Below are 10,745 nucleotides of genomic sequence, written 5' to 3'. Positions count from 1 at the left end.
TTAATTCTATCCCTCTGTTAAAGGCCACTTTGGGGTTTATCTGTGTCCTCAGGGTCACCTGAAGCAAGGTACAGTTGGTTCTGGAATCTTCTTGAAACTGCTACAAGGGTTGCATTGTAGACTGGAGATGGGTGCTGTCTTATTCCTCCCTCTCTGTTGAGGGAGGGGTGTTTAATTCTAACATAGATGGTCCTCTCTGTCCAAAATGTGGACGTCTTTTCTCTTCTTCCTCAAGGCAAAAACAGTCTGGTTCAGGGGTGAAATTCAAAATTTTTCCCTACCGGCATTGTGGGCGTGGCTTGGTGGGACTCAATCTCCAAAAGGAAGAAGGCGGTAAGCGTGGGCGGGGCCAACCAATTCAAATCGTCCCTACCGCCTCTCCCAAGGTGGTACGAGGTGGTTGAATGTCACCCCTGGGCTGGTTGCCTTTGAGACAACTATGATCTGAATGACTGAGGATCTCCATAGAATTTAACTTGCGTTCTGTATTTCTTTCTGTATTGATTCCCCAGAACATTAAAGTTGCAAATACTCTAACACTGGAAGTTTTAAAGAAGATATCGGATAACAATGTATAGGGTTTCTTGCCTAAGCAGGGGGTTGGACTAGAAGACCTCCAAGGTCCCTTCCAACTCTGTTATTCTATTCTATTCTATTCTATTCTATTCTATTCTGTTCTATTCTATTCTATTCTATTCTATTCTATAGTGAGGGCTTTTTTTCTCTCTTTTTGCTAGCCATGGCAGTAAAACAGCAGAGTAGCCCATTTCATGTTCCCTAAATTCTTCAATCACACTGACCGTTTATAGATTTTCAGAAAATGTTTGCACTAGTGGTAGGATTCAATTTTTTTTTTACTACCAGTTTTGTGGGTGTGGCTTGGTGGGCATGGCTTGGTGGGTGTGGCAGGGGAAGGTTACTGCAAAATCCCCATTCCCTCCCCACCCCACTAACCTGCTTTCCAGCTCCATTCTCCTGAGCAGGGCAGCCAAAGAAGATCCAGCCGATCAGCTGGGACTCAATGGGAGGCAGAGAAGAGATGAGGTTGGCGGGCCAGTCAGAGGTGGCATTTGCCGGTTCTCCGAACTACTCAATTTCCACTGCTGGTTCTCCAGAAGTGGCCAGAACCTGATGAATGCCACCTCTGGTTTGCACACTGCTTTATGCATTCTGTGAATCTTTTTCTGAAGGTATATAGTTCTGCATGCTTGAATGCCTCCGGTGGATGGTGATAAGTTTTTTTTTCCCTTTAAATCCCCTCCCCTTATCTTTGCCGATCTGTATGCATTTCCTCAGATTGTTTTTTTCAAGTTACAAACTGTACCGCAAATTTTGACAAGTGTTGCAAATAAGCACCCTTCTACTTTGATCTCTCTTATCTGTCTGATGGATCTGAAAACATTAAATTCATGTAAGGAATTTGACAGAGCGGATTCCTTAAACTCTGTCTGTATTATAGGATGTTGTTCTTTTCCGTTCTTAATGCATTTGCCCCGTTTAAAACACATACACACCAGAGGTGGTATTCAATCGGTTCTGACAGAACCGGCAGTGGAAGTTTTGAGTAGTTCGGAGAACCGGCAAATCCCACCTCTGACTGGCCCCACCCCCATCTATTCTCTACCTCCCATTGAGTCCCAGCTTATCAGTTGGGTCTGCTTTGGTTGCCCTGCACAGGAGAACGGATCAGGAAAACAGGTTAGTGAGGTGGGGAGGAATGGGGATTTTGCAGTAACCTTTCCCTGCCACCCCACCAAGTCACACCACACCCACCAAGCCACATCACATGCACCAAGCCACGCCCACAGAACCGGTAGTAAAAAAATTTGAATGCCACCACTGACACACACCAACCTTCTTGAGGTTCAAGGAAATTAACGTTGTTCTTGGGATGTCTGCAAGCTCCAATGTGCTTATGGATTCCCGTTGAGGACCTCACAGCTTCTCTGACCCACCTGATTCATGTTTAAGATGTGTTGCAAAGCAAACCCCGGGGATCTCACGTAATCTGTGGCTGCAGCACACATATCATAAACTAGGTCCAAGAAACAGAGGTTGGTTCTAAAACTTAATTCATTGGATGTTCCATCAAGCAATGGCCACATGGAACCATCTGCTGTGAATCACCCTGAGTAGGACTTCCATCTCACCCATCAACAAACCAAATAAAATTCCTTTTCAACAGATCCAAATCCATATATCCCAGTGGTGGTATTCTACCGGTTCAGCCCAGTTCAGCCAGACCAGTAGTAAAAAAAATGCCATCTCTTCGGCCCAACCGGTATTTCCAACTATCAGCTGGGCAACCATCAGCTGTGTTGCATGATTTAGATCGGCTAGAAAGCCGGAAATCATCGGATTTCTGGCTTTCTAGCCAGGGGTGGGATTCAACCCATGTTACTACTGGAAAGAAAGAAAGAAAGAAAGAAAGAAAGAAAGAAAGAAAGAAAGAAAGAAAGAAAGAAAGAAAGAAAGAAAGAAAGAAAGAAAGAAAGAAAGAAAGAAAGAAAGAAAGAAAGAAGAAGAAGGAAGGACCACAAAACTTGGCACTAGATGCAGCTTCAGAGGATGCTGTGAAACAGCACAGAAAGAGGGAGGAATGGGAGAAAGAAAGGGGGAGGAGAGAAAGAGAAAGAAAAAAGAAAAGAGAGAGAGAAAGGAAAAGAAGGAAGGACCACACCTTGGCACTAGACGCAGCTTCAGAGGATGCTTTGAAACAGCACAAGAAACCAGGACTGGAAGGTGCCTGGAGGTCATCTAGTCCAACCCTCTGCTCCAGAAAGTGAGTTTCTATCTTTTGACCCCCAGTCATATAACATGTAGCCATGCCCACCAAGCCATGCCCACAGAACCGATAGTAAAAAAAATAATAATTGAATCCCACCACTGATATAGCCAGCCGAGAATCATCAAAATGCAAGGAATCAAATGACAGGAGCTCATCTGATGTGGACCCCTAGGCATCATTTATTAGCTAAGGAGACAGAGTGGGCACCGTGCTCTCATTTTCAAGTCTTTGAGGCCGAAAGGGTCGAAAATAGGCCATTAAAACATTCTCACTTCTCTTCCCATCCTCCTCGTTGTCCTCCTTGGCGGTGGAAGTGCTGTTGTCTAAGTGTTGTCTAACAGCCCTGCTGTTGTCTAAGTGGACGAACCGCTGCAGGAAGGCAGCCCCGTTGTGTCGGAACAGCCTTTGCTGAAATTCTGACGTCATGAAATAGTAGAGAATTGGATCCAAGCAGCAATTGAGGCTTGCAAGGCACAAAGAAACGGTGTGGATGTTCAGGACGCGGCGATGGACCAGGCAGCTTCCAAAGACACCTTGTTTGACCATCATAAAGATCGGGAGGTTGACGTGGTAGGGGGTGAAGCAGATGAAGAAGACGGCCGCGCAGCCCAGGATCAGGCGCCAAGCTTTCCGCCTCTCGTCGGCCTGCTGCAACGGAGCATGAGAATCCCGCAGTGACTGTCTCATCTTCCACGTGCAGTAAAGAATGATTGCAAGAGGCAGCAGGAACCCAGAGATTTCGGCTACCACCATCAGCGTCACAGAGGCTCCCCGCGTTAGCTGCTTCACTCCAAGGTCGGCAAAGCAGGTATTGGCATTGTTGGTTAAGCTCGGGCTTCTCAGGATGGGGAGGGGCAAGCAAGCAGCCCCCACCACGATCCAGACGATGGCACTGACAGCGACGTCGTGCCTGTAGTTCCAGCTCTTGGTTCGGAAAGGATGAAGGAGAAAGAGATACCTCTGGATGCTGATGCAGGTGAGAAAGCAAATGCTGGCGTACATGTTGAAGTACTTCAGGTAGAAGCAGGATTGGCAGAGGAAGCTCCCAAAGGGCCACGTGTGGTTGATATAGTAGTACATCCTCAAGGGCAAGGAGAGGACATGAGCCAGATCAGCCACGGCCAAATTCATCATGAAGACGACCGCTTTGCTTTCCCTCCTCATAAAGCAACACAAAACCCACAGAGCAAGGCTGTTGCCCACCAGACCGGGGATGAATATAATCACGTAAGTTGCTGCATATAAGGAGGCCTGGAAACCCATGGAAGGATCAGAACAGTTTTCAGAAGAATTGTCAGCCGGCATCTTGGGCCGGTCAGTTGACTTCCTGAACACAGTGGGCGGACGAAAAGATCCCTGTGAAGGACAGGAAAAACAGAGGCAAACACTTATTTCCTTCTACGGAAAGGCAGATTGGTCAGCATTCCAGTAACCCCCCCATTCCAACCAATAGCTCCGAGGCAGACATCTTCTCAAAAGTTCCTTTTATTTGGATAGTAACTGGCACGTCTGTGGAATCCTGAATCTGAAAGTTCCAGGCTTCCTTACAACAAGTAAAAACTACAAATCCATCCCCTGCACCCATCATCACATCACATGGCCCAATCACCATCCATCCTCTCACTATGCGCAACACGGCCTGACCTTGAACCAGCAAAAGAATTTTATTTTGTCTAACTAGATATACTCCAATGAATTCCCTTCTCTCACTTTCTCAGGCTCCATTGTGGCAGCGTGGAAGCAATGAATCTCAATATGGCTTCCAAAGCTGACATAGGTGACAGTGAGAAAGGAAGCCTTGAACCACACATACCAAATTTATTGGTCAGATCATAAAAGTAAAGGTTCCCCTCACACAAACATGTAGTCCTTTCCAGCTCTAGGGGGTATTGCTCAACTCCGTTACAAAGCTGAAGAGCCAGCGCTGTCCGAAGACGTCTCCATGGTCATGTGGCTGGCATGACTAAATGCTGAAGGCGCACGGAACGCAGTTCCCTTCCTACCAAAGGGGTCCCTATTTCTCTAATTGCATTTTTACATGCTTTCGAACTGCTAGGTTGGCAGAAGCTGGGACAAGTAACGGGAGCTCACTCCATTACGCGGTGCTAAGGATTCAAACTGCCGAACTGCCAACCTTTCTGATCACAAGCTTAGTGTCTTAGCCGCTGAGCCACCGCGTCCCTTGGTCAAATCATATGGTACCTAAAAGAAACATAGAATCCTAGGGCTAGAAGGAACCTTGGAGGTCTTCTAGTCCAAAGGCAGGACTCTGTCAGACCTGCTACAACTTAAACCTCTGAATAGAAATGATCCCTGGCTCCATTTGTTGAAACAGGTATGGTTTTTATTAGAAGTCAACTGTATTACAGTATTACAAAGCCAGAACTGAGACTCATGCACCAAAATCTCAAAGTTTTACTTTCCCTCCCTTAATTATCTCTCATTATCCACCCCATTGTAACCAAATAGGTTCAGGTAAGATGCTTTCATAACAGTCAGTCCAAGTGTGGTTTGGTACATGGCTCCCTCCTTCTTCCATCTGGGTGATCTTGAGGCAGCGTCTTCAGGAAATGCAGAATTTACTTTCATTTTCCCCAAGCCTTGCCACCTTCATCACCACTCCCTATGGTTCATGGCAGTCTATCACTGCATAGCAGTGAAGCACAAGGAAGCATAAGGTGGCAGCTGACATTATCCTTACACCATCAGCGAGACCAGGGGTGGGATCCTCCCAGTTTAACAACCGGTTCGGTGATTACATGCTTTGCACGTGTATGCAGCTTTCAAAATTACTTACCTTCTATGTTACTTCTAGGGAGTAACACAGCTAAGATGCAGTGATCCGCTTTGCTGCACGAATCAGCTTATATTGGTAAGTACAGCGCAGGGGCAGGTGGGAGCAATTCTGATTGTTGGAGAGAACTGGTTCACTCAACAGCTGATCGTCGGAGCTAGAGGTTCCCCCAAACTGGTCTGAACCAGGAGAATCCCACCCCTGAGCCAGACATACCTTATTACAATCTCCCAAGCTAGCTGGGATCTTCATATTATACCGCAAGTTGGAATCCAAGATATCTGAAAATCGAGAAAGCTATAATGCTTACCCAATTTTGTTTTGAAGGTGCAGTTTTCTGGCTTCTTTGCTTCTGCAGGCTCCATGGATTAAATCACACGGAGGAAGGGAAAGAGTGACTAACATAGGAAAAGGAACCTAAGTTATAATTATTTTTAACCAGGGAGTTTAAATCCTGCTCTATGTCAAGGGGTGGATTGACATGAATGGGAGGCACGGCCATTCATTTCCAGATGAGCCAGCTTTGAATGAGTTCTCTTCCTTCCTGTCTGCTGATTCTAAGCTGCTGTAATGATTTTTCCTCCTGGGGATACTTTAACTGTGAATATGGAAAGCAAACTCTCAACAGAAGCCAGCAGAAACTTCTCAGACCCTCCTTTGCCACTGAAAAGCTCCAATTTCTTTCCGCTTTCCTGCTTAAATGAGATTATTATTATATATCCTACGGCATGCTCACATCATATTTCAATCAAAACACAAGAGATAAAGATACAAAATATAAAATATAAATGTATGCCTAGTTTTTTTACCTGTTTCACTCCAGGCAAGCTGCATAGCTCAATATTGGCAGCTGGGAAATTATCACTCATCTTCAGGTCACTAAATGAATGGTTATAAGTCAAGGACTACCTGTATTTGTGTGCCTGCCTCTAGAATACAGAATAGTAGAGTTGGAAAGGACCCCAGAGGTCTTCTAGTCTTCTCCCCAGTGACATTTTGCCCTTCCCATAGGCCTGGCTGAAGGACAAGTTGCCCTTCCCATAGGCCAAGGAACTTCATTTGGCATGATTAAGAAAGAGAAACTTTCCTTGCCATGTCCTCCCTCTCTGGCACACTATTTCCCCCCCAAAGTATGAGTGGTCCCTACCCTGCCAGAACATGGACAGCATCTGGCCATGATGCAAACTGGGAAATTTGGAAATCACTAAATAGATTATGCCAGGGGTGAAATGCTACTGGTTTGGCCCAGTTCAACTGAATGGCTGAACTGATAATAAAAATAAACTACGACGATCAGCTGAGAGGAGAAAGAAGAGAAAAGCACAAGATCAGCCCTCCCACCTGCCCGTGCGCTTTTCTGTTCTTTATCCTCTCAGCTGATTGGTGAGGCAGATTGGTGCCTCAGCGGGTGTTTGGAAAATTGCATGCGTGCATTACATGAGCACTTTACACTTCACAAACGTGAAGTGCGCGATCAGCAAACCGGTAGGGAAACTGGTAGAATCTCACCACTGGATCGTGCACAGGAACAGCAAGATCAAAAGATACCTTGAATAAATGGGGACATTTGGTGACTTCTGCCTACTGTGAATAGGGAGATTTGTAGGCTACCACAAACCTGTCCTATCTGCCCTGCTCAATGTACTCTTGGGAGCCTCATAACAATGCAACAGAATGCAATCAACGTTGCGCGTTTCTGGGCAAACACCACCTAAATTAGGCTTTTACACATTTTAAAGTTCATGCTCTTATGTCTGTATTTAGAAAGGTAAAGGTTTCCCCTGTCCAATCATGTCCATCTTTAAAGGGCAGTGCTCATCTCCGTTTCCTAGCCAAGAGAGCCAACGTTGTCCAAAGATGCTTTCCGTGGTCGTGGCCAGCATGACTGTATTCCCAAGTGCACAAAACGCCGTTGCCTTCCCACCAAATTGGTACCTATTTATCTACTCACACTTTCATGCTTTCGAACTGCTAGTGGGCAGGAGCTGGAGCAAGGAACGGGAACTCCCTCCATCATGCAACACTCAAGTCTCAATCCTTTCCAACTAACGAACTCAGCGTCTTTAACCACTGAATCAACATGCCCGTCTGTTTGTATTTATACCTACGTTTAAAATTTTAAATTTTATTGATGCGTCTGACACAAATAAATTAAAAAATCCTCCAGCCTTTCAGAAGACCGTCAAAACTTGGATGTATCATCAGATCTGGGAATACGAAGGAAGTATGGAGACTATTAAATGGTTATATTATATATAGTTCAAGTGCACCATCCTCTGTCTTTTCATTATTGCAATTTTAAATGCAGCTTTTGACTTTTTAAACATTTGTTTATTAGTGGTCAAAAACTTGGGTTTTCTTTGTGTTTTAACAATGCATGCTGCCCAGAGTCCCGGGCAAATGAGATGGTTGGCCATATAAATTTAATAAATAAAATAATATGCAACTGGAAACAGAGGTTCTTCACATAGTATTTGTTGAAATCATCTAAGTCGATCCATTTCTATTTTGGGTCTGTTTGTTTACTTTTATACTTTCATATCTCAGCTGCTATGTGTGTATGGGAGAGGAATCTAATGGTTCAACATGTCCCCCTGTTCCTTTTCTTCCTCTTACTGCTGATTCATCCAAACCCTTCTAGAGGAAAGTAGCCAAAGTTGGGTGTTGGCTTAATGATTATTTAACTTAAAGGTCATCCACCCCTTTCCTGGTTGATAGCCCAACATTCTGATGTTTCCAAGCTGCTGTTTTAGCTTTGAAAGTTCTACGGATGGTTTTCATTTGTTTATATTTTTAGCAATGGGATGTTTTCCATTGTACCATTTGTAGGGCCTTTTCCCCTACATGCCTGCTCTGGGAGAGAACTTCTCTTCCGCAATGTGGGGTTATGATCCTTTCCAAAAATATGTAAATAAACAGTCATGTACCCCTTCCTCCAAGAAAACAAAAACAAAACATGACTCCCCTTCCAGGAAAACGATGGGAACTTGGTGGACCTTGACCTAAACTCAGAACTCATAAAACAGTGCAATTTCTATCTAAGCAAGCACGCAAGGAAAGATTTTTGAGTCTAAAACTACATTTATCAGAAGAAATGTTTATGGAGATTCTCAATCAACCAGTTCATGGTTGTCCCAAAGGTGCCTTTTTTTCAAGAGGGAATAGAACTTCCTTGGGGTTTTTTTCTTTAAAAACGTTTCGCTTCTTATCCAAGAAACTTCTTCAGTTCAGAATGGATGAGAAATGAAAGATTTTCAAGGAAAAAAACCTCAAACAGTTCAGTTGCCTTTGGGGTTTATCAGAATTACTACAGTAACAACGTCTTGTAAGTCTGAATTCCTTCTTCTTTCTTTACTCTTGATGAGAATTAAGAGTAATAGGGTGCTTTCCAAAGCGCAAACCACTTTCTTGATCTAGAGCCTAAGCCACGTTTATCTGATGATTGCCATGGAAACAGTTCTTGCCTCTGTCCTTCTACACTCTCTACAGCTCATTACAAAGGCAAAATGAGCATCAGCAGCGAAGGTGCCCCAAAGTACATGCCATAATTTTTTTTTTTTGCTGGTTCACAGGAGAAAAAGTCCTAACTCTGTAGTATTTCCGGGTACTTTCAGACTCCTTGATCATTCCAGAGCAAAAGAAACTCAAAAGAAAAAAAAAAGAGCATACTCAGAAGTGCCATTTTTGCACATTTGAGGAAGAAGCAAGCTGTGGGAGATATTCCAACGATACAGCAGCTCCTGGAGCATTTGAATTTAGGAGATCAAAGCAGTATGGCTTGTGGTATTTTTTACTTAAGGCTGTTATCCTCAGGGATCAACCTTGCAAGAATGAGAAGTCTTAGGGCAAAGAAACCACACCCGGACTACAAAAAAAATCCAGACAGCCACTAAAGGAGAAGGGGAGAAGAGAATACTCTTAACATTTGTTTCATTTTAGAGTTGTCTAATATTTTCTTCTGCAATTTTTGCACCCCAAATCTGGTAGACGTTAGATCAGAGGTCCCCAAACTTGGCAACTTTAAGATTTGTGGACTCCCAGAATTCTCCATCCGGATACAAGTCATAAAGTTGCCAGGTTTGGGGACCCCTGCCTTAGATGCTCACAGACACACATGCCCAAAGTTTAAATTAACACTGGCTGCCAAGAAAGGAATAAACCGGAATTTGACTCTGATTGTTTCTAGAATAAATGTCATTTTCCTTTCAGGTGTCACAATTAGCTATTCAGTCCAACAAAGGAAGGGATGGAAATCTTTCTAACGATTTGGTAAAGGTTTCTCTTTTATTTGGTTAAGTGCTTTTTTTCCACCCATTAGAAAAAAACTGAAAGAGATCTTAATGATTACAGTGATATAAAACAAGATATTTTGAAGTTAAAGAGTGAAATGTGGCAGTTACTAAAACAGGCAGTCTTTCTGAAGAAAAGAACTGAGCCTCGCTGCTGAATTGATTTTCCTCGGCAAGAAAACCTTGTTTTTCTCTTTACATCTATGATACGAGTGCAATTATTTAAAGGTGGGGCTAATTCGCAAAGCATTCAGAAGTGCCTGAAACCCGTTTCTGTATATTCCATAACTGAATTCTTTCATGCAAATTCACTTTGAAATCTGGATATAAGGGTGTCCCATTTTGCAGGTTTCCCCCCTCCCCACTCCAGATTTTAGGAAAACAGCCTTACCTCATAGCAGTTTGCATTCCTTCTAGAGATGATGACCACAGAAAGGCATAAACCATGGAAAGCCGCAGAAGCTTCCTTTGAACATTGATGTTCCCCTCATTTCAGTCACAAGATTTCTCATGCAGTTTCAACCTAATCTCGAAGGCTGAAGGTGGTCTTGAAATGTTCTTTCAGAAAGACGAGTGAAGGTCCAGATTTGTGACTGTACGGAAGGAAATTCTGGCTCTCTGTTTCTCTGCTCCACTTAAAATACAGCCACCGCTTTCTGGAGAGATGCCAAAACAACAGATGACATCACAATGAATAGTGTGGCCTTGAAAAACTGCCCACTTCCTCACACAGCGTCCAAGTGGGCCGTATCTGCCTATTAGCTTTATTTCTTTAACTTTTTAGTGCAAAATCAGGGGAAAGAGAACAAAACAAAACAAAACTCAGAAGTGCAGAAAGAAAGCACAAGAAGGAATAGTTTATTGATTGATTAGT

At 43.8% G+C, this 10,745-nt stretch overlaps 1 protein-coding gene across 3 annotated transcripts; it reads right to left on the bottom strand.

Moving 5' to 3' along the window:
• Positions 1-2,944: 2,944 nt before the first annotated feature.
• LOC113437856 (putative P2Y purinoceptor 10) lies at positions 2,945-10,519 on the bottom strand. 3 transcript variants are annotated; one of them, XM_026703038.2, is made up of 2 exons: positions 10,263-10,519; positions 2,945-4,144 (listed from the first exon to the last, which is right to left on the bottom strand). In XM_026703038.2, the coding sequence occupies exon 2, from the start codon at positions 4,091-4,093 to the stop codon at positions 2,975-2,977; it is 1,119 nt and encodes a 372-aa protein (XP_026558823.1). In that variant the 5' UTR covers positions 4,094-4,144; positions 10,263-10,519; the 3' UTR covers positions 2,945-2,974. The 3 variants fall into 3 exon arrangements, 2 of the variants coding, with proteins under 2 accessions (XP_026558823.1, XP_087797082.1); XM_087940956.1 differs by having other exon boundaries at positions 2,945-4,115; XR_015745051.1 differs by lacking the exon at positions 2,945-4,144 and adding an exon at positions 4,676-9,471.
• Positions 10,520-10,745: the final 226 nt, after the last annotated feature.

The sequence above is a fragment of the Pseudonaja textilis genome, chromosome 12 (assembly GCF_049901715.1).
Source record: "Pseudonaja textilis isolate UNSWEBS1 chromosome 12, rPseTex1.2, whole genome shotgun sequence".
NCBI classification, from domain to species: domain Eukaryota; kingdom Metazoa; phylum Chordata; class Lepidosauria; order Squamata; family Elapidae; genus Pseudonaja; species Pseudonaja textilis.
This window is presented reverse-complemented; position numbering and strand designations above follow the sequence as displayed.

Bases quoted from the DNA above. Each gene is read 5' to 3' on its own strand.
- LOC113437856 (XM_087940956.1), bottom strand. From the start codon at position 10,318: ATGGTTTATGCCTTTCTGTGGTCATCATCTCTAGAAGGAATGCAAACT. The intron at 4,116-10,262 runs GTAAGGCTGTTT...CACTGTGTTCAG, and splicing joins GGAATGCAAACTGCTATGAG to GAAGTCAACTGACCGGCCCA.